General features: G+C 36.7%; 1 protein-coding gene across 1 annotated transcript in view; it reads left to right on the forward strand.

Annotated features, from left to right (window-relative positions):
* Window positions 1-24069, forward strand: part of CACNA2D3 (calcium voltage-gated channel auxiliary subunit alpha2delta 3) — a 382512-nt gene that overhangs the window by 286622 nt on the left and 71821 nt on the right. The window contains exons 18-27 of the mRNA XM_058812839.1: window positions 3608-3691; window positions 8610-8681; window positions 8914-8975; window positions 10817-10884; window positions 12577-12622; window positions 12775-12872; window positions 13812-13905; window positions 15486-15581; window positions 16734-16855; window positions 17408-17488. Of these exons, the coding sequence (XP_058668822.1) occupies window positions 3608-3691; window positions 8610-8681; window positions 8914-8975; window positions 10817-10884; window positions 12577-12622; window positions 12775-12872; window positions 13812-13905; window positions 15486-15581; window positions 16734-16855; window positions 17408-17488 (823 nt within the window). The remainder of the gene's footprint in view (window positions 1-3607; window positions 3692-8609; window positions 8682-8913; window positions 8976-10816; window positions 10885-12576; window positions 12623-12774; window positions 12873-13811; window positions 13906-15485; window positions 15582-16733; window positions 16856-17407; window positions 17489-24069) is intronic.

Here is a 24069-nt window from a genome sequence, read left to right on the forward strand (position 1 = left end):
GGTTTTGCTTGTTTTTTAGTAGGTGCTTCTCTCATGGATGATTTCACATTGTGGCTTAGAAAGTTCATTAAAGTCTGGTGATGCTTCCAAGGCTGCTATCACAGCAACTTCCTCTCTCCACCTCCCCATTATCCAGATGGAGCACGTCTGAGAAATTCCAATCACCTTGGACCCAAGATTGCAGCTGTTAAGATGGAGCTTGCTCTGTCCTTGATCAGATTGCTGCACTCTGACTCTACAAACACGTGGCTGGTCATATTCAAGGCAGATGGTTTGGGACTGCTTGTGTTAATAAAACAAAAAAAAAATAAAGAAAATCAAAGCAAAGAGTTTAATAATGGCACATGTAAATGGTTGTGTACAGGGTGGTGAAAAAGTGGTTGAGTCTTTAGCAACACACATCACACGTTGTTTGAATCATCCAATGCTGTAAGAGTCTGGCCCAGTCTCAAACAAAAGATACTGAGTAAGATATGATAAAGCTCATTGTAATGGAAAAAGCAAATCATTAGTTTTTCTCACAAACAATAAGTTAGAACCATGCTGTAGTTTTGAGCAAACCAAAAGTTTCTTCTTTGACATTCCAGATATTTAACACTTTTCAGTGTCTTTTTTTCCCTCCCTGGGGTTTAACTGCTATATAATATCACCTCATATTTTGTATAAACCAAAGATTAGCAGCACACATTTTAAATCTAGCTCTTTTTCTCCTGTACTTAAATCAGAGTAATGTGGTAGAATTCCTAGTTTCTATCTTTCCCAATGTGTCCCTTAATGATTTTTTTCAATGCTTTATGGTAATCTTGCAGATGGGTTTGGCTTCAGGCTTAAATCAGCATTTTATACTTTACCCAGGAGCCCCAGAGATAAAAGGTTAGATTAGGTTTGCTACCAGAGAAGAAGATCTAGATGAATGCTATTTTTAAAACCTGGGGAATTGCTTCAGTGTCCATGAATAACTTGTACTAAGAAATTAGCTAAGCAATAAAACCAGAAAGAAGCTAGAGGAGAATGGACTTGTCAGCATTACATTTATGAAATATTTTATATCTGATCTGCCTGCATTGGTGTTTGATGCCCTGTTTACATAAGCATAGTGTAAATTTACTGCTGGGAATAAGGTGATATTTTCATGAGGATTATTAGTTCCTGTCCTAAAGGCATTTAAGTGCACTTGCAATTCCTTTGAATGCTTATAGAGCCTGACTCTTGCTTGACCATTGGGATTTTGGCTTTGTGTCTACTTTTATGAATTTTTAAGACATGAATGCTTCTGATTCTTTTCTGAAGAACTTTGGATGTTTTATCCAGATCTTCATTTGTTTGCTTTTGGTTTCTGCTCTCTGAGTGCAATGTGTGGAATCTATATGATTAAAATAAATACAAGCCCCATAATATGATGCTAATGGTTTGCCTTGGGTTTGAAGCCTGCTTCTGCTGTCAGACACACAAGATCCAGTTTTCTTGTCCTAAATATGGATCTGCATTCTCTGTCTGAGAATGCAGTATAACCCAGAAGCTCTCCAACATCTGTGAGGGAGGATGTAATTAAACATTGGAATCAGTACAGGAGCTGTTTGCTCTACTCAGATGATCCCAGCTCATGTCTTTGTAACACTGTTCAGCCCTCAGTATTTCAGAGCTTGACTGTAACCATTTCTATTCTAGAATGACTGGATCAGATCAAAGATTTATTTGGTTAATTGGTGCAGCCACAGAGAATAGATGTAGTTACTCCCTGTGAAGATTAAAGATAATATTGATATAGCTGTAGCCATAATGAAAGACTTGAAAAATCCCAGCTAGAGAAATCAAGCCCTAGTAATGAATGGGATGTTATTCCCTCATATGTTATTCTTGTGAGATTTAATTATATTGGCTGCAAATTTTGTACTTCAGTTTTTGGGTATAGTTATCTCTCTGGCTATCAGGGCTGTTACAGAGCAAAAATTAATTATAGGACTGAGCTGCCTGAATTCAAAATCTGGAGTATGAGCACGTGCTGAAAGCAGAAGTTCTTTGCATCTCTCTACCCACCTGTTGAAGAGTAGTAGAGAAGAAGTAGACAACCTTGTTAAAAGAACAGTGGGTTTTAGCAGAAGGCAAGGAAAGCACTTTTCAATTGCATCTGCATCCCTTCTCAGAACTTACACCAACAGAGTTACTGGGAATTTTTAATGCAAAAGAATGAGAATTCTTGGGATTTTATCCTACAGAATTTCCTAAGAGAACTGTTTGTAAGAAAAACTGGAGTATCCAATTTTTTATGAGCAAAAATTAAGGAAGCTCAGTCAAGGCTATGCTGGGAGAAACTTTACAGTGCTAAATCTCAAAATCCCTTTGTGTTAATATGTTATATTTGATGTTTTTAAAAGTTTTCTGTTCAGGAAGATTTTTGTTGTTCCCATTTTTAAGTATTGTGGTCTACAAAAGCAACTGTGGGATTTAGATGAGAACTTTTAATTCAGAGAGGAGAAAGGATGGGAACAACCTTCTCAAAGCTCAGGGAGCAAGGCTTTCCCTTGGTCTCTGTGTGATCTGCAGAACGTGATTGAAAGTGCCTGCACTGCTGGCTGTGGTGATGAATTGCTTGTCTCAGACACTGACAGGTTTGCTTTATGGTGTAGCTGGTCCTGGCCTGAGGGAGGAGAATCAACCATATATATTGCCTTGCAGGTACAGCTTCAATCCTTCTGTGGTGCTGCTGAGGAGTCACAAAAGCAATTTGGGGATATTTCACACATCACAATGTCTCCTGTCATACCTCATAAAGAGACTTGTGGTTTCTCCTGATAAAAGACCAGATTTCACATTATGCCAATCCTCTCCCATATTTACTCTTTTTTTCAAATGTAGGCTCCTAATTTTACTTATCCAGTCAGATTCTTTATTCTTCCTAAGTACTTCTTTCTTCCCCTGGGCCAGGTTTGTGTGGTTGCACTAAGAGGCTGATTTTGAATGTTCAGCAGAGGGCAGAATTTCCCACGTTATAAACACCTCGGTGTCAAATTAATTTGTCACGAGAATGTTTATTTTAAATGTGCCATTTACAGCGTAGCAGTGAGGAGTGATAAAACCCCTGCATTATCATTATTACTGTGTTACTTTTCCCCATGAAGTTGTAGATAAAATGGAATATCAGCAAATGCTAACACCATACTTCCCAAAGACTTGCCTCTTATCTTGTTTGAAGTGAAATGGGTAAACATTTTGTTGATAAGATTACAGTAAATATAACTTCCTGTACAGCTGAAAGAGCCAGTTGGAGATATTTAACATAAACTTCAACATCCAAGGCCTCGTGCATTTTCCATCTGGGGAGAAGAACATACAACAGCTGAGTTTGATCCCCCTGTGTGTCCATCAAGAAAAGCTCTGCATCATGGCAAGATATGATGCAAATAATCATGAGTTTTAGGTTTTTTCATTCACAGGGAGCATTTATGCAGCAGTATGGTGCACTTTGTGGGAATCAAGCTACCTACTGCTAAATGTATTGCAGACCATCAGCATGCATTTAGAATTTTTTTTAATCTTCTGATGTGAAAATCTTCTGTTGTGCAAATAAAATGGGATGTGCTAATTATTCCACCTTTTTTGGTACCAGTATGAAGAGGGGAAGAAACGAAGAAAGCCCAACTACAGCAGTGTGGATCTTTCTGAGGTGGAGTGGGAAGACAGAGATGATGTGGTAAGTGATGGCTTTTAAAACCCTGTCAGAAGATATTGTTCCATCCCACTACTGTACCTGGAAACTGTGTAAGTAGTCATTAGAGAGGCCACCTGACTGCTCTCTGGCAGGGAAGGACAATAGACCCTTTTATTTAATGCAGAATTTTATAACTGTTTTGCATTGCTTCTTCCTTATGTATGCATACACCACAAACACAGACTCTTTGTATTTTTGGTAAAACTCATCACCCTTGCAGTCTCCACGCATCCCATTGTGTATTTGTGCTGGATAGCGAATATAGCACCAGAAACAGGAATAGAATGTCTCCTCAGGGCTGGCCCAGACAACTGATGAAACTCAGAAATTAGCGTAACTTCTTTCCATGAGATCCTTTTTTCCTTAATGGAAGTAATGGGAGGTTTTTACTTACTGTATGAAGATGAATAAACAAAATTGGATTCTTTGACTTATGTGCAGAGCAGAGTTTCACTCCAAACTCTAATTTCAGACACATGGGTAGCTGCAGGAGCAGGAGTTCTGTGTCTATCACACAATGCTTTCCATTAACCTAATTTTTCAGGGCTCCATCTACTCTGTAGTTTGCTCTTTATCTTATTCTTTCTTACTTTTCAGGCTAGGCCTTTTCTGCAGTACTGTATCAAAAGCTTTCCTTATGTCCATGGCTTAACCTTTGCCTGTTCCTTCTGTCACTTCCTCCATAAATCTGATTTGTTAGGCATGATCCGTTTTGTGTGAATGTGTGCTGACTGTCCCTAATTAAATCGTAACTTTCCAGGTGTTCACCTTTCTGTCCCGTAATTTAGTTTTTCCCAGAAGGTCCCCCCTGCCAAAGTCACGACTGCATGTCTGTATTTTTCATAGATGTCTCCTGGATCCCTTCTCAAATATCAGTGCTGTGCTAGCTCCTCTCAAGTCCCTCCGCTTTTCCAGAGAGGTTTGAATGCATCCACTGAAGGTTCCCATATTTACTGTGTCATGTCCTTCCGAAATCTGGGATGGATCACGTACAGCAGCCCCTGGAGTCTTGTCAGTCTTCAGATGTCCTAATTTCTTGATCTCTGTTCTGACAGAAGTCTGTATTTTCCTTCTCCCTTACAAAATATATATCTTGCATTCCCCGCTCTCTCCACCCCCTTGGTGAATAGTGCAGCAGTTCATCTGTGTTTCAGGCAAGGTCTGTTTCACCAGGTGATAGATTGTCCTCAGCCTCTCCTCAGAGGCCACTCCACTTCCTAAGCTGCAGTTTTGTGTTGGAGTGCACACACAAACTTTTTCAACGTTTTTATGGTTTTGCGTCATTTTCTATGCACACACTATCTAAGGTTTCCTCATAAGATTTTCATATATTGTAGCAGCCTTCTGCAATCTAGCCAATCTCATTGGCCTCACGGTTTATACCCTGCTTTTTCTCTTAACTTTGATCCTTTGTTATTCAATCAGTTTCTCTGCTAATGACCTTTAAAATCTCCTCTGTCCTTTCAAATGTTATTATTGTAGTTACAGATTTTAAACCTTCATGATTTTTCTTGCTGTTATTTTTCCTTGATTTGTTTTCTTTTTTCTTTCATATTTCTTCCATTACTTCCTCTGCTTAATTTTCCATTTTTTAATCGTATCTCAGTAGAAGTTCAGTGATTCAGGTAATGGGACATTGCGCTATTTCTGTGATATTGAAAGTCAATTTTTATTTATAATTGAGATTCTACCTGAGTACACATGAAAGTCCAGATTCAGTTTTCTCTGATTGAGACCCATAAACGCCATCACTTTTTCCGAAAATTTCTTTAAAAATTGAGCTTTGTCCTATCTGAAGGCTGCAGAAATTTTATTTCACATTTTGATGAAAAATATATACATACATTTCATCTGAATGTTTCTTTTACCTATAAAATATGTTTCTTAAAAATGAGTTTTTAACTGTAACACAGAAACAAGGTACACGTGGCTATGCTTCACCCAAGGCCTTGGATTTGATGTTCTTGATTTTTTTTCAAGCTTGAGTAGTAAAGCATTGTTTATTCAACTGCAGAGGCAAAGAATTCATGTATTCATATAGCTGCTTTTAATAACATAAACTACTACTGGTATATTTTTCTCCCATGAAACACTCACGTAGAAGCTGATTAAGACATTTTCTTACTTTTTGCCACATTAATTTCATGGTTACATAGTTTTCCAAGAATATAGAATGATCTCATACTGCAGCAGTGAAACTGAGTTGTTAGGAATTGATTGAAAGATATTTTGCTGAAGGAGCAATAATGCCTATTACTCTGAAAGGTGAAGACATGGGTTTTCTTCAGTGATCCAATGAGGAAAAGGTGGCCAAACTAAGGTTAGAATTTTTTTCACTGTGAAATATTGTTGTCATAAATATATCAGCTCATTTTCCAGTTTAACAGTACCTGCTATCTTGCTGTTAAGGCATTTTATTAGAAACAGAGATTTTAGCATGAGCTTGTTAAGTTAACAGTGTCTTCCAGCAAGGTTTGCAAATATACAGTACCAAAGAGGAGAAGTTTCAATTTAGATAGAAACCTTTTTCTCATTAACTCACCTAAAATTCTTCTGTTATAATTTCTAGCTGAATGAAATAATTTTTTTTCCAAATAAAAAAAAAGACCATGAATGAATGTTTTGAGGCTTGAAGCCAGCTGAGGCAGTGCTTATTTTATGCATTTGAGGAGGGAGATGAAACTGCAGAAGAGCTGAGAAACCAGATTACAAAGCCAAGAAATGCAATCACAGCAAGCAGGGAAAAAAAAAAAAAAAAAAAAAAGAGTAAAACTCTAAATCCCACATGCAGGCTTGATCTTAAACACTACTGAGAGTTTGGAGATCCTTTAAGTAAATCTATGACTTGCCTGAGGCTTGTGGGAGGAATGGGTCTTGGACAACGACAGGCACGAATAGGAGAAAAATGAAAACCATGTTAAAGATAAATGAAACTGTTCTGTAAATGTTAGAAAGTAGATGGTTAATTAAGACCAGCTCTCCAAGTCCAAAACCACAAAACTTAAAATAGGAAACTATTTCCAGAATTGCCTATTATGTATTGTTAAAAAAAATCTACAGTAAAATATATGCTTTATTATATATATGCCTCCAGCTAAAAATTATTCTTTTACACTCAGTGACAGAGGAGTAAGACTGTTAATTCAAAACTAGATGCCCCAGAATTAAATTTAAAGAGCTGCAAAGTTTGCAGTTTTTGATAAGTCGGCCATGCTCAACTTGTTTGTGAGAATAAAAGTAGATATTTCACTGGCAAGTTCGGTGACTTTCTTTCCCCTCCATACTAACTCAGCCTGCAGACCACATTGACGTTTGTCTTCACAATTTCTTTTTAAAACTCAACTGAATTGCTCAATCTGGCATGAGGTACTGTAGAACAGGAGATATTTATTCAGCAGGAACATGATGTCCAAAATTGTGTTTAGAGAGATATGCAATAGAAGAGACAGAAAAATGCTCATTTTGCTAATATTTTCCTGCATTTTAAATGCTAAATTGATTTGTAATAGTGGAATTTTCAAATTGTAATGAAAATTACAGCTGTGAAAGATCTATAGGTGCTTTTTCCCACAAAAAGCAAAATAAATCTTCCATTAGTAAATCTAAGACTGTTCAAATTAAATGTTTCCATTTATACATGCTGTAACTGCTAAACAGCAACTTTTTAATTTCTTCCCTGAACTGAACTGATGAATAGACAGATTCAAAACCTGAAGGCTGAGGATTTCTCAAAACACCTGTCTTGTCTTTCCTCAGTTTCAGCCCAGAGACCCTGTCCTCATCCTTGGGGACACTGATGGTCATTTTGTCTGGGGGATGGCTGTTGGGTTTTTTTAATCTTTTCACCATCATGGCACATTCATTTGTGAGAGAGGTTGTGTGTCCTTTGGGAGGAAGGCAGGGAGCATCAAGGTGTGCTAAGGGCAGAGGTTTTAGGGATGGTGGACCAGGGACTTGGCAGCTCCCAGATTTGTGAGCCTGTAGCTCATGTAGAAAAAGAAAATTACAGGAAAAGTGTATGTGGTTGTGTGGTGATCTAAAAAGTAACATATTGAACTTGCAGAGCAGCAGCTAAATCATTGTGTATAAAGCCTTTTCCATTTGTTTTCTGTTTTCCCTAGCTTCTCTGAATTTTTGGCTTCTAAAGCAATGAAACACATTTTTGAAGGGGATTTAAAATGTCTTTTGGAAGACGTGGAGAGGTCCAGGCCAATTGTTAAATCTGTGACTGGCCTAGGACTCCACTACAGAGCTAAAATTCAATACCTTTCAAGGGGTGCCTGGACACCAATGGACAACCAGAGGGAATTGAGAAGCACTCTGGCTGTGTGTTCCCCCTGGATCATGTTACTGATCCAATGGGCTGCCATTCTGTTTTTCATGGCCTAGTGCTAATTTTTGATGCAGTTAGGATAAAGATTCTGGTGCTAGTTAAGGATGCAGCCCAACATAGATTCTTAAGCAGAATAAATAGTGTAAGATAAGGGGTTTTTACTCTTTTTTATTTTCTTGTTATCTGTGTCAATGTTAATGTATTTAAACACTGGTCTAACCAGTTAAATCCAGCTAGGAATCTAGTCCTTGCCTTGCCATGCAGTAAATACTGAATAGTAGTCACATACTAAATAAAATCCAGATTACTACACAAAAAGGTATTTTACTATGAAGGATGCTGAGAACTCCTGCCTTTTATACTTCAGCTTGAAATAGTATGGCAGGAGCCTTGGCCTATACAGTCACTAATAAAATCTGTAAATGGGTTCTCCAGTGTGTAATAGAATTATTGGAATGAAGAAAATTGAGTGCTACTTAGGCCAGATGAATGTACTGGAGAGTTCAGAGTTTAAAGGATTACAGCAAAAGTAAATAAAGGAGTTGACACACAGTTTCTTCATTTCAGCTTCGAAATGCAATGGTGAATCGGAAAACAGGAAAATTCTCCATGGAAGTGAAGAAGACAGTGGACAAAGGGGTAAAATATCTATAATAGTATTCCAACTAAATATAACACAAGCAGATAATTTTAAAATTATTTTTAAGGTTGGCTTTAAATATGACTCCCTGCAGTATTTTTTTTTTCACTCACTGAATGTAAACTTTGCTTCTAATTATGTCAGTGACTAACCGCTTGATCTTTTATACATTTCTTACAGCAAACTAACTTCTTCCCCTCTCTCCTTCTGACTTTCTTGTTGTGAATCTAGAAGCGGGTCCTGGTGATGACAAATGACTACTATTATACAGACATCAAGGGTACTCCATTCAGGTAGAGCCGGCCATAATAAATGGACGCTTCACCCAACTCATTGAATTTGTGCTTATACAGACCCTGTGAACTCATTAAAAGCTCATCAGCACAGGCTGACAATGAAATATCCCTGGACAATGCTGAAAATAGCAAGGAAAAGGAGCCTACCAGCATTCCTTTCAGCTTTTCCAGGGATGGAAAGTTTGTGCAAGCTCACACAGGCAAAGTCCCAGTGTTTGTCATGGCTTACGTTTCATTGAAAAAATATTCAGTTGAGGTTTACGTTGAACGAAAGGCTTTCGCAAGTACTTGGAGAGCTATAAATACTATAATCCATTTAAGTAACTACATCTTGAGCCCCATTTTATTATTTTTTTCCACAACAAGAATGTAATGTAAAACGAGATAGTATTTCACTTCCAATTTGAGGTTTGGATGTTTTTTTCTCTGAACAACCTTCAGCGGATTTCTATAACTAAAACCAAGTAAGCTGGTAATTTTTGCATGTATTTTAGGAGGGGAAAAAAAAAAGGAAAGGAAAAACAGGTAGTCACTTCAAAAATGCTCACATTTGAACTAGAAATAATCTGCTAACATAAGAGCCCTAACTGTACTTGGCACTTGAGGCAGGAGTTTGGCAGTTGTGATACTCAAATGAAATTTTCTTCAATGGAAGAGTTTCACATAACTTGAGCTACATTACCACACAGAGAAACTATAGGCACATTCCTCTGACCTCTAATGCATGTTAAAATTTACTGATGGGTGATAATACTCAGCGGGTTTTTTGTTTTGTTTTCATGTGGTGCAGTTTTTTTCTGATTGCTGTTTGAATTTCTTTTTTGTTTGTTTTTCTTTGGCACTGGCACTCTTGCACTATTAGGTAAACAGAAATTGAGCTATGTACATGCATGTAGTGTGAGTTATGGTGCTAAGGACAGAAATATAGTTAAGAAAATTCCTTTTTCAACATGGTATGTGTCTCGTTTTGGATTGTTGTGTAGATTTGGGACAACTGCACACTGCAGTGTCAAAGATGTTTAGTGTTCAGCCCTTTCCCAGACTGAGCTGTTGATTGCAGTTTGTGTGCTCTTGGATTTGGTGCCTTTCCATGTACTTCAAGTACTAGCCCATGCATTTGCAGTCTTGCTGATTACTGCAGATTCCTAGCTCAGGATAATCCCCTTCAATGAATGAATGCCAGAAGGTATTCTGTGTTTGTGTTCAATAGCAAGAGGCATGGGATCCCCCAGCCACTTCATTAAACTTGGATGTTTTAAATGGTAGACTGAAAACCAGACCAAAACACAGTGTGTAACTGTTGAGAATTTATGAAGCTGAAGTCAATACAAAAGAGCTATGCTAGCTAAAAATATGAAACACAGAAAAATTAGTCCAGAAGGAGTCATGATGCTGTTGTCACATTTGAAATTCTTTTCCTGTCAGTAGCACCATCAATTCCCACACTTCTGCACTTTCTCAACAGCTTCGTCTGATTTACGAAAAATTGTCTCCCTCATTGTGAGGCCATGGTCATGTTCAAGGCTCAGCTGAAGAAATCTCATGCTAGGTGAACAGCAGTGAGCTTAGAGGGGCTCATTTATTAGTTTGCCAGGGAATAATGGTTTACTGCACCTCTAAGCACACATAAATATAGCCAATTGTTGCAGGCACATCAGAACTGAGACATCATTGAAGCAACTAATTGAACAATAAATATAATTGGTGAGGGTTTGGAAACAAACAGTTTTAAGTTAATCATAGTACATGAGCTGGAAATGTTAAAAATGAAAATAGCTCTGAATGTCTGCTATTGTTTGTCTCACAGATTTCAAGGTCTGCTTTATTTCTCTGCACAGTTTAGGTGTGGCTCTCTCTAGAGGACATGGAAAATACTTCTTCAGAGGGAATGTAACTGTAGAAGAAGGTAAGGTACCTAACTTCTCATGTGGCTTGCACAGTAGTTTTATTGTTAATTTGGTAGTTCCTTGTCTGCAGATTCCATAAGAGTGTTAGCCTTTTTTTTTTTCTTAAAGATCTTTTACTTCACAGGGTTTCAGGCATAGTCAGACTGTTTGTGAATCTTCTTTAGATGTGATCATTTTCCATCCTCTTCTCTCAGTATTTCAGAGAACAACTCATAGCCCAGTGTTAATTACTTGTGGTGTTTTCTGAATGAAGTAACCACTAAGAGCACTGTAATGGCTGTTGGTTTTGTTCACAGACTATACATTGTGAAATCTTTCAGAGCTATAACTGGTATGTGCATTAGCTACAAGGATTTGCATGTTTATGATAGTAGTAGAAGTACCCAGGGAAAAAACTGTTCCTTGGTTTTGCTTTTTGATAAGTCCCCAACTAAATGAGTGGAGGAGTCAACTGTGAATCATAAAGTTGTTTGGCAAGAAGGTATCTGAAGATGAAGGAGAGTGGAGGAATTTCAGAGTGTTGGAGGGAAGGTTGAAAATTTTAGAAGCTGCTGAGCAAAAAGTGTTTTAATAGAGGAACACTTTCAGATTTTATGCTGAAGTCTTTATTTCCAAATATTCTTGTTTATCAGTGTTGTTAAGCAAGACAGCTAATTTCTTCAGGTCTTTGGCTGTATTTTGGGACATATGTTCTTCTCAGGAGAGATGTGAAAGAAGTGCCTTGAAGTTTGAGTATCTGCACAGCAGCTACAAAGGAGACAAACAGGAGACTTGGAGCTACTCCCTCCCCAGACTGTTCCCAGCATCCCTGTCATCAATGTTCTTTAATCCAGTCACACATCTCAGGCAGTCTGAGTCCCAGATGCACCCCCAGAAGTGTTAACAGAACCACAACAGTTCCCACTCTTACCTTCACTGATTCTCTCTCACTTCATCTCACTGCCCTCCCCAGGGACCACAATTTCAGCTCAGGTTTGGCTTCCCTGCCCTCCTTAGTCATGGTTGCTCTGTCCTTGTTCATTGTGTACTCCAGGGGGCTAGACCCAGATGCTGCCTTCTGAACTCTATTTGCTTATTGTCTATTGATAAGTGGTTTAAGACTTTTTAAAATTACCAAAGTACATTTTTATTGTGCTATATAACTAATGATATGGTTCTTATTTACAAGCGTATGTGTGACCTGTTAGTACAAAAAACCTTTTCTGAACAATCCCATAAATTGGTGATTGTGTTCATGGGCTGTGTGCTTAGGTTTTGAGGGAATTGTCCTCAATGAATTTTTTCTTTATAAGAGAGGAGAACAGCTCACATGAAATGAAAAGTGTGTATTTTAGCATAAAGGATTTTACTGGCCAAAGAGAACAAGGGAGTATGAACAGGAGTCTGTTACCATTTTGCATTTGCCTTTGCTCAAATTATCTTCTAAACTTTAAATATATTATGTGAAAAACTCACATAAGTTAAACATATCAGCACAATTTTTTTTTCATACCTTTTCAGTTTTAGATTTGATTTAACTAGTTTTGCCGGTTTGTTAGACCCTGAAGTGCATTTGAACATAGTTTACTGTGATTTATTTCATTATGGTAATAATGCACTTTCCAAGAAGGGTTTATATTATGGAGTGTATGCAAATAACCATCTGTTACACAGACTTCTCCCTAAATAACCCATTATTATTCCCGTTACAGGTTTACATGATTTAGAACACCCTGATGTATCTTTAGCAGACGAATGGTAAGCCTTAAATAAAGCATGAAATTAGTGTCTGTTACCCTCCTTGGTTTCATATTGTTTGTGCTTGCAGAGCACAGTTCTTTATGTTCAAAGACAAAGAAAGATTATGCTTGTACAAATAACTTTTTACTGTTTTGACAACGTGTTCACAGGTCCTACTGCAACACTGACCTGCACCCTGAGCACCGGCAGATGACTCAGTTGGAAGCGATCAAACGCTACCTCACAGGGAAGGAGCCCCTGCTCCAATGCAAGTACTGGGTTAAACGTGGATTTGCAGGCTTTATCCAGCCAGAAACTGTCATAACAAACCTGCCACAAAATGCAAATCTACTTAGTCCAACCAGTGAAGGAGCCCCTGCTCCAATGCAAGTACTTGGTTAAACGTGGATTTGCAGGCTTATCCCAGCCAAAAGCTGTCATACTTAACCTGCCACAAAATGCAAAGCTACTTAGTTGAACCAGTGATAGGATTGCTTAGCTGATGTTGCAATTTCATATGGTTTTGAGCTTTTCTCAGGATATCAATAAAGATATTGTTATTTATTAGAATTAATTATGTATTACTATTATTGGTATTAATTATGATACAATTTTTCAACTTTTACAGTAAGCTATGTGCCTGTACCAAACATTCAAGTTTCTGTTCTGGTGTAGCTGTACTTTGCAAGATTATCACCCCATCTGGTTTATAAATTAAACAGGACAGATGGGAATCAATCCTTGGATCATGCCTCTAAAGAGTATACCTGATATTTCATTAGTACTTTAGGGAGGATGCATATGTAATTAGCATTTCTGAACTGCAAAGCAGAATGAAAAAATCAGATGGTGCATATTCTGTATGTTTGCAGAAATGCAGAGCTTTTGTGACTCTTACTAGGCCTACTTGTTTTAATCTTATGGCACATGCAGACATGAGCATTAGGTAATATAACCATGAATGAGTTACATGAAGTGGAGTGTCATTGAGTTTTGACCTAAAATTGTTACTAATGCAATGAAATTATATGTGAAAAACTGTATTGTGGTAAAACACAGTGTAATATTATGTAGTAAATCCTTTGTAGTGAAAAAGTTGGAAAGCTTATCACAGATAAGGTGAAATGTAAGAAAACCCTATTGTTTAGTCATCTAAGAAAAGTCTTTATATGCACATACATTTACTGATTTTATTGTTCTGTGGTAGGTGATAAAGAATTGATCCAGGAAGTTTTGTTTGATGCTGTTGTGAGTGCACCAATTGAAGCTTATTGGACCAGTCTAGCATTGAATAAATCAGAGTAAGTTATATTTGTGTCCATCATTATTCATCAGTCATGGCTGTATTTTTATTATTTATGTTAATGAACTGGTAGAATGTCTTACAAATCCTGATATCCATGAAAATATTACACTAACTCTTGAATCCTAAATGCCACCAAGTTTGAGTTCAATGTGAAGTGTTTATCTTACAGGGTATGTAATGATGATTAGCTGAAATTTCCACAATAAAACTGGTGAAATTGTACCCTAATTGCAACTTATACTTCTGTGTGTTTTTAACAAAGGGCACTTGGGAAATTTAATGTACAATTTAACAAAATTTTTGATGCCATTGGTACTTTGCCTCAGAATAAATTATATATAGAAAAACTTGCACTGGAAAATAATTTCATTAATCCTTGATATGTTTATTTTCCAGAACTACTTGTGATCTAGGTTCCTGTTAGGAAGAGTCAGGAGATTAGCCAGTCCTTTTCAGAGTTTATATCTTCTACTTTATTTATTTGTGCTATGATGTACTAAGGTGTTAAGTAACAAGGTTTTATCCATATTGGAGTAAACAGGTATTAAGCTTGGCAGTTTGCATGAAATGCAGTGGTTGAAAGGCAATTTGGGAGATTATCCTGATAAGATTTTCCTCAATTTCAACCATTTTCTAGAAGGTGAATGAAAAAATACTTTGCTGTGCAGTATAAATAAAAGCAACATGAATAAATAAAAGCAACCTGATAAGATCTGGTTCATCAAAGAGCTATCCAGCCTTCTCTGGAAAGATAAAGATAAGAAATTGTTGCATGTTAATAAACTGTGGTCATTGAGAGGTGCAAGGTGTCATCCTACACAATGGAATAACAGATCCAAAGCACAAGGACAGCTGTGGAATGATGCCAGGAGGAGACTTTTGAAGCCCTTTCAGATTCTGACTTTTCTTCATTCTGTCTCATTCATGAAACGAGAAAATGCCTCTGGTCCCTGGTTTTGTAGTAATGGGACTGAAGCTCTTGCAGCCATATAAGAATTGGTTTTAAAACAGCTTGGTACTGATAACAGTGCAGCAGAGGAGTTCAGTTTGAGCTGCCTGCCATGACCATGGTTTTTTTCCCAAGTTTTAGAGGCTAAAGCCTGTTCTGATGACAGCTAAGTCTAACTCTCAGCTGCCTGTTTTAAAATGTTTGCTTACCTAAACAATAGTCACAGCTATGACTTGAAGCATAAATATAGCACGGAAATGTTGAGTGGACTGGGAACTCCTGCCCATCTCAGAATCACTGTGTATCACTGATTATTAAATAGTTTGTATGTAGCTATGCCACACCTTTTTATTCTATTATTCTATCCATATAATCCCTTCCTACAAATCCTACAAAATGTATTGTGTTTGGCTTTTTTAATGATTCTTAGTCTAAATAGCAATTCTACACTGCATACCATTCAAAACCCAGATGGCTATAACTTAAAACCAGTATTTAAAAATAAATCAATAAATAAGGGAACTATGCATAGAATAATCTTAAAGACATATACACTTGTGCTTTCTGTGGCAGGGAAGCAGCTCTATCTGTTTACTGTCTCAGCCTTTGGCTCTGCTGTGTTTCAGGAACTCTGACAAGGGGGTGGAAGTTGCCTTCCTTGGGACACGCACTGGGCTCTCTCGGATCAACCTGTTTGTGGGGCCAGAGCAGCTGACCAACCAGTGAGTAACAAACTCTGCCTGGCAGCCAGGGGAGAAAAGAGAGGGAAAAAAATAGTCTGTTTTATTAATCCTTCACACAGAGCAAGTTAGAGAGATATCCTAAGATCCCTTAAATTAGTTCTTTGACTGGAACATTTAGAACAATGAACTATTTTACACCTGCAGCCTATAAATCTGCTTTCCCTGCACACACACCTGCAGCCTCACATCTCTCTTCAGAGAAATTACAAACATGCTACATCTTTTACTACACCACCTGAAAACAAATACCTCTAGGCTTTTTCAGGGATTTTGCATCATTGTTGTGGAAAATATTTTTGGTATTGAAATAAACCCAAGGGACAGAATTGGACTGGGTGAAAGACTAATCAGGAGACCTCATCATACAAGAGTTTCCCATTTTCCTTGGAGAAGATATAATCTAGTGGAGGTATTATGCATATAAAAGTAAATCTGTGTTTGATATTTATTGATAAACTAACTTGACTGAATATAAAGTTCTGTGGGCTTATCTGAGGACAGATATTGTTGTACAAGTAGGTGACATCAACAGCACTACAATTTGTCACTGTAGAACAGAAAACCAGAACAATGGAGTGGACATTATACTTGTTCTTGGCATAAATTTTCTTCTGTCAACAGACAGAATTTGTGGAAATTATTGAGGAATAAAGTACTTGGTTGTCCTCTACCATCCCCTACATTATATTTTGAACATAGGCTGTAAAATTACCTTTTTTTCACTACCTAAGAGTGATCACCAGTGGTAACAGACTAGCAAATCTCCAGTGCCTTTTCCACCTTGTGCAGCTTACAGTTCTTATATTGTGCTGAAAGAAAAAGGCTTTTTAGTTTAAGCATTTTTTATTTACACAAATAATTAAAAACAATTTCAGTGGTACTTAGAGGTACTGGTTTTAGTGTTTTATATGTCTTTCACAATAAAAGTTATTGTGTGTCACAAATAATTATCAGTAACTAAATTTAACTCTTTTGTTGAGCAAGTATTATTAGAAAAATTGTGCTAAACCATTTTCTTTTGTAAAAGACTGCTGCTTTTTTTTTTTTGTTTCTAGCTTTTTTCAAAGCTAGAAACCATTATGTGCTATGCAACAAACAACAATTGTTTTCTTTCTCTATTTTTTTCTCAAGAGACTTCCTGACAGCTGAAGATAAGGAGAACATTTTTAACGCTGATCATTTTCCACTCTGGTACAGAAGAGCTGCTGAACAAATACCTGGGAGCTTTGTCTACTCAATCCCATTCAGCACAGGTCTGTAATTTTGTCATTCCTTGAATCCTGAACCATGCATGATGCTGAAAGGATCCCAAGAGTGTCAGTGCAGAGTGGGCTTTGTAGCTGATCTCAAATATTGATCTGAAATAGGCGTTGAAATTTGCAGCTACTTTGACCCGGGTGTGTTTCGTGGGTCTGCAAGTGAATCCCCAAAGTGTGGTGTGACACTTTTCATTTACCATTTGCACAGGTAGAACTACATTTTAACAAGTATTTTAAGCAGCACAAGTCCAGCAGAGTCAATGTCCATATTTTTGAGAAGCCCTGCCAGTTGTCACCTTCACTGCCCCTTTTAGCAGGGGAGGCAAAATCTGATGGCTCATTTCAGTGTTTTAAGTTTGTTTTTGGCATGCTGGAGAATTTAAAATATCAGTGCCAGTATGTTCTGTGCATATGTGATGTTGCCTGTTTTATTTTCTGAATACTATATCCACATAGACTGCTATCTAAAATCAGGGGGGAAAACCCTAAATTTCCTTGTTTTGCAATGGATTGTTTCAGTTTTCTCCCCCTTAATACACCCCACAGAAACTTCCAACAAGAGCAATGTGGTGACAGCCAGTACTGCTATTCAGCTTCTGGATGACAGGAAATCTCCAGTGGTTGCAGGTAAAATTGTTGTAGTTTATACATGTTGTTAATTTTTAAAAATCAGTTTATGAGTTTCTCACTTTCTCTTTTGGGTTTGGACGTGTAGATATCAAATCTTTTAAGAGAGAGGAAGATGCAGTTGCACCTATAAAATATAATTGGATGGCTAAGTGTGGAGAGCATTTAATGCTTCCTCTCCCCAAGAACTTGATCCTTTATTAATTGACTCTCAAACCTCCCTGTGAGCTCTTGAGTTTGACTTTATGGAAATTATCATTATCTGTAAAGGATTTTTGGTAGACAAAATTTTCTATCATCATAAATCAGATTATTATGATAAGGAAAAGGAAATATAAGAAAGGAGTATCTGATGTGTAAATATTCCACCCAGGCTTCATGTTTGAAAATTCTGTGCTATAACAGGATTGATTTATAACAGAATACAATGTGGTGAGTTTGTCTAGATTATCAGAGATGTGATTTGTTCAGAGCATAGAAATTGAATAACAAATCTCTACCGTCTGTCAGCCAAGAGTATAACAGTACCTAAAGACTAAAAGGTGAAGTGTGGCAGCTACAGAATAGAGATAAAACACACTGATTTCAAAATGAGAGTAAGTAATTTTGAAATTGTTGGATGTTCCTAACTCAAGTACAGATGCTTATCTCACCAGTTTTTTCTACTTCCCAATGGTTACTGACCTTTAATAAGGAATGAATTTTGATAAACCTTATGATTTATTTTGCCAGAATCCAAGGTCTCTTATCTCACAAAATTAGATACTTAGTGCAAAAGCAATAACCATCAATTTTTTGTCTTGTATTTAACCTACTATTTAAAATGCAGTGAATACAATACTGAAAGAACAATAATGTGCCAGAAAAAAGGGAAATTTCAAATACAGAATATTTCCTCAAACACAGAATATTTCCACTAATAAGAAAAGATTTTAGAAGGTCAATAGGAAAACAGCTTTCTGACTCCAATCCACAAGATGCATTCTTCAGAAATTATTGAAGTCCTCTATAACATTTCATGAGATCTCAACTTTCATTTCATACTCCTGTTAAAACATAAAATAGCATTTATAAAGTAATGGCAATGCAGTTACCTACAAAGTGCTGGAGATGTAATTGAGATTTTTCACTGTACAAGGAAGAAGGTTGACGTGTTAGTTCTAGAATTCTCTTGGAGTTAGAAAAAGTTTCATCATTAAGTTTTCCATCATCTCTAAAATGTGTTGGGTTAGTAGATATCCTGATATTTATTCATTTTTCACAATTATTTGCAATTTGGTTTTAACTTTGAGAGGGTATCACATGTTATTATCTCTAATACATCATCAACAAGTTTTGGGATTGTTCATTTTTAGTAATTGTAACAGAGAAAAGCCTGTTTTTCAAGCAAAAGATGTTGCTTCCATTCCCCCAATAATTCTCTTTATTATTGAACATTTAAAATTGCTTGGGGACTATACTTTCTATCTAAAATAAACACAGAGGCTTGAAAGCTTTTTAATGCCAAAGCATGGAGAAGAGTTCCATAGTATCTGTAAAATCATAATGCCATGAAAGACAAGAGCAGAGTACCTTCACTCTGAAGCATATCAGTGGGTTTTTATTTCTAGTTCTGTAAACTTTATGTGCTAGATATTTTGTTTACAACAGGATGCATTTTTAAGAGTTTATTTTGAATAATTTTTCCTTTCCCTCTTGTATTGCATGTTTTCAGGTGATTTTTCTTTTGGGGGGAATTCACTTTGGGTGCATACAAACTTTGTTCTATGAAAGTATCACTGACCCAGCTGCAGCCTCTCAGTCACACTGACAATGTGACTTGTCAGTCCTAGTTTCCCTCAGAAAACTTGCAAACAAGTACCCAGCCTGTAGTTCAATTTTTAGGTTTTTTATAAGACTGACAATATTCTGTGTTAAGCAAAATGGATTTGGAGGCAGAAACTGGAGCAGTGATAAATGGGAGAAGTTTGAAGTTTTTATTAGCTTGACTTGGGAGACTAAAGTAAGATTATGGGTAATGTTTTCAAATGCCTCCATTGGAGTTCAAATTTGGCCAAAACATCTCATTTTAATTTGTGTAAAGTAAGTATTCCTTATCCCCATTTGGTCTGAGTAGATTACAGTAAGCAGCAGGATGGGATACACATTTCATTTAAATCACTCTGTTCCCTAGAGGGATTTGACTGAAAATTAAGCTGTGCCAGAATGTTGTTTATTGCAGATCACTACTAGAATTTAAATCTGGCAGTAAGAAACAAGAACATTGTTATAAAATGGAAAACTGAGTTATTCCTGCCCATGAGAGGGGGAAAAAAGGAACAAAACCAACACTTACTGCAAAATCCATAGACTGGGTTTTGGGGTTTTTGTTTTATTTTGGGGTCATTGAGGTTTTTTGTTGTTGTTCATTTGTAGTGGGATTTTTTTGTTTGTTGTTGTTAGAGCTTTGTGGTTTTTATTTGGAAACCCATCACTTATAACAGATTTCATATAAAAGTCTAAGGCTTAATGCAAATAGCAAAGATTCAACTGCATAAAATAGGCAAAAAAATTCTGAAATCAGTGAGTCTGGCAACTGTTACTACAGAGGAATTGAGTGTTGCTGCTGTTTCACCATCTGTACCTACTAATACCAGTTCCCTGTCAGAATGCCTTTGCTTCTTGTCAAAAAGCCCATGTAATTTTTTTCTAAAACCTCTCCTGCTTCTTTGAGTTGAGATTGTTATTTTGTTGTTTTTTTTTTTTTACTTCAATGAATGCAAATTTCTATAGGAGATGTGTAGATAAATCTTTAATGTAAGTGTAGTAGCATCATATTTATTGCTGTGTTCAGTTTAGTTGCAGGAGGGAGGTGACAGTGGTACTGCAGGCAGGGCTTTCTTTAGATTTGAGCACATTTATGTTCCAAATTTCTTTAGCTGAGTGTTTTCTGTGGCCATGTCTTCTATATCAAGATTGCATTGAAATATTGAGCATCTTCAAACTGCCTCAGTTACAAAGTGAAGAGTAAAATATGGAGGATTTTTTTCTTAACAAGAACTAAAATTAGGAGAATGGCTCCAGACCCCAGTCTTGAAATTTAGTGAGATTCCTGGAACATTAGTGTTCCTCTGGGTGAAAAAGCTGAACTAAAATATGTTTCATATATAATAAGCAATTCTTTCTATCAGGTATAGGAGTGTTACTGAAACTGAGGCAAAGGCAGTCAGTCTTCTTCTGTTCACTGACAGTGGGATTTTAAATGCTCTTACCAAAAATAATCATTATGCAAACAAGAATACTATGTTTTATTCTCCCAAAGAAACTGTTCCAAGTAATGCCATGATCCAGTATTTAATTTTTCCAGTATTTAACTTTTCAAACTTGATCCTTTATTTTTATAACCAGCCCATATACAAATTCAAGGATTTTTTTCTCCAAACCCTGGTTAGAGAGAGATTTTTTTGCAAGTGACCTCATCCATCACTTTCTTTGTTCTCCCTTTTATATAACTTTAAAACCCAACTTTAGTATAGCAATAAATTCAGTTATTCTATGTTAAATATGCCCAGTCAAAATGCTAAAAGGCCTCAGGTATTTTGAATGAATCACCTTGAAGATTTAGCATCTCCTTCTAGGTTCATATCCATAAGCTAAGCTAAGAAATAGTGAGGACTTCATTTAATCACTGATTTGTTAGAAATGGCACACAATTTTGAATTATTCTATTCTGGCCAGAGGAAAGTGACCCTGATGATCCTGCTGTTTGAGATAGTCAAACTGTGCCTTGAAATTAGGAGAGATCCAAAATCTCATATTACTTTTAAAATACAAATCAGTCATACTGAGGCTGGTCACACTTGAGGTGCTCATTCTTTCTGTTTAGATCAGACTCTACAGGACAACGGTTTAAAAAGGAAATTTGTAAACATAGCAATTTTCAGTAACTGAGACTTCTGCTGATCTAGGCTCTAAGTATGGAAGATTCTTTTAAAAATTAATGGGGGAAAATATGCACCTTATTTCTGCAAATATGCACTTTTATGACACAAAAACTCTCTTTTTCACCCCCTTTTCCCTTGTTTTTTTTTTTGTTTTTTTTTGTTTGTTTGTTTGTTTGTTTTTTGGTTTTTTTGTGTGAATATTTTTATCTACGTGACCTCAACACTTCATCTGGGTTTTATTTGAATGAATTTAAACTAGGTTTGCATGCACATCTCTCTTTTAACAAAGTGACTCTCAAGTACTTAATCAAAAGTAATTTGAACTATTGATATTTCTAAAAGTGACAGATGCTGTAAAAGTTCCATAAATACTGAAATCTGCTGATGTTACAGTAGAACATAGAGCAAATGCATCTGCTCTGTTCTTCTTGGACGTCTTTTTCCTATTGCTTTCATATTACTTTTAAGAACATTCAGGCAAATGTCAATGCCATATACAGTTCTTAAAATTTATGATACCATCTATAAAATTGCATTTTAATATGGAGGCCTAGGGGAAAATGAATATGTCATCATAATGACACACCAACCAAATTTTTGAGGCATTCTAAAATAGATGCTTTCCTTGTCAGGCAGGAGAGTGATTTATCTAACTTTTACTCCCCATTATAAGCCACAGAATATAATATTCAGCAGTAGCATTTAGCAAATCCCTCAAAATGTTTTTCATGTTTTGGTGAAAACCACGACTTCATGTTTTTCCAGAGTTTCTTGTTCATTTTGGATATTGTTTTTGCATCCATAAATCTAATATTGGTATACAGACTAATGTTTCCAGCTTTAGGAAAACTGAGCTGTGTATTTGTACAGCCTAACATTAAGCAGCTCACATGTTGGGATAAATTGCTTGGGGAAGAGGGTTTGGAGGAGGAGTGTGGAGAGAGGTGAACTCCTCTGCTGGATGCTTTGGAGCATGTAGTGAAGTCCTGTCCCTTTCCATGGGCTGAACAGGGAAGCTGAAGTTAGTGACATTTCACATTTCAGACATTTACATTTGTTTGCATTTGTTCTCAGTTCGTTTCACCACACAGAATCAGTGTGTGGAATAGTTTAATAGTGCTTCTGCTTTTTTGAGGCAGTTCTCTGCTAGTGTTAATTTGAGAATTTAACCTGTATTTATCTAATTCTTGGGCTTTTCTCAGCAATTGTTCTTAGGGAATCCAACTCTTTGACAGATATATCCCAATTAATATGTACAGTGAATGGCATAGAGCATCTGCTCTTTTCTTCTGCACTTCTGCTTTGCTGTTGGGGTTTGTTGGTCAGCTGGGTTTCAGCTATACATAATTTGTGGAGGAAGAAGATCCTTGTGATCTAACAGCAACCAGACTCTAGGGGCATTTTGCTAAAGAATTCTGCTGCCAGCAAAATAAATCCCTGATTGCAGATCAAACAGAACAAGGACAGATGAGCTGGTGGGTCCTTTGGATAATAACTTCAAATAATGCTGCACAAGGTTGAAGCTGCAATCATAAATATGAATACATTGCTATAATTTTAAGTATTGAGAACTGATTAATTTATTTTCCCTTCAGTGGACTATATTTCCAAACATTAACAGTGGTTTTTCTCATGTGTTTTATCTTGAAATGAGGATTTGCAAAAAAGTTGAGCGCGTAGTGTCCATATCCCTTAAACGTGAAGGGATCCCTTTGCAATCAGTATGAGAGAGCAAAACCACAGCTTCCACTGAGAGAGGAGAGAGGTGTCAAGTTTGTATCTTTGGTTTGTCTATTGTGGGCTTCTGATTCCTACACCTTCTCCCCTGCTGTGGTTTACTGTGCTGCTGTTGCTGCCTTTTTTCCCTGCGATCTGGGGAACATGCAGCCACATTTCAGGACATACCAAAACTGAAGATTGTGGTTGCTAATGCCACTTTTGGCCAAATTAAAAGACCCAAGTTGTAAAAGTAGGCATCCTTCTTGGATGTTTGACTAAAGCCTGTGTGTCCTTGTCTCTTGGGCAGCACGGTTAGATTATTGTAATGGTTGTTATTTTCCTGTTAATTGTTAAGCAGAGATAAGCTATGTGCTACTTTAAGCTATGTGCTACATTAAATGTGCTACTTTGATATTCAAGAAGAGAGATCCAGATTTTCTTTGGACATTGTATTACTAGAGAATAATGAAGCTGAATTTTGATTGACTTTTTGCAAGCTCTCAATGGAAAGACAAATATGGCAAGCAATTATGTTTCAGTTTAAACTTGTGTCTTTCAATATAGATGCTATTGGTCATTTTCTGTAAAGAGCATGGAGGTATTATAATCTTCAATTTTTGTTCTAAAATGAAATTTTAGAACATTTTTCTGTAAACAAAGCAATATAATGAGCCTTTATATAAAAGGCAGGAATGCAACAATATGTGTGTTTTCCCTGCCTTTGCAAATGCCTCGCAGAGTAGCATGTCCTGATATTTTGTTGACTTTGAGGAAAAGTGTTTTTCACAGAGATTAGAAAAAAATACTGTGCTTACTATAATACTCTCATGAGATTGCTGGAAAGACAACAAAGCTTTCTCAGGATCCTTTATCTGAAAAAATAAATCTGTGCAGACAAATAATTTCAGTGGCAGATGTCCACTGCTAAGCTTTATAAAT

Source organism: Ammospiza caudacuta, chromosome 12 (genome assembly GCF_027887145.1).
Source record: "Ammospiza caudacuta isolate bAmmCau1 chromosome 12, bAmmCau1.pri, whole genome shotgun sequence".
In the NCBI taxonomy this organism is placed as follows: Eukaryota; Metazoa; Chordata; class Aves; order Passeriformes; family Passerellidae; genus Ammospiza; species Ammospiza caudacuta.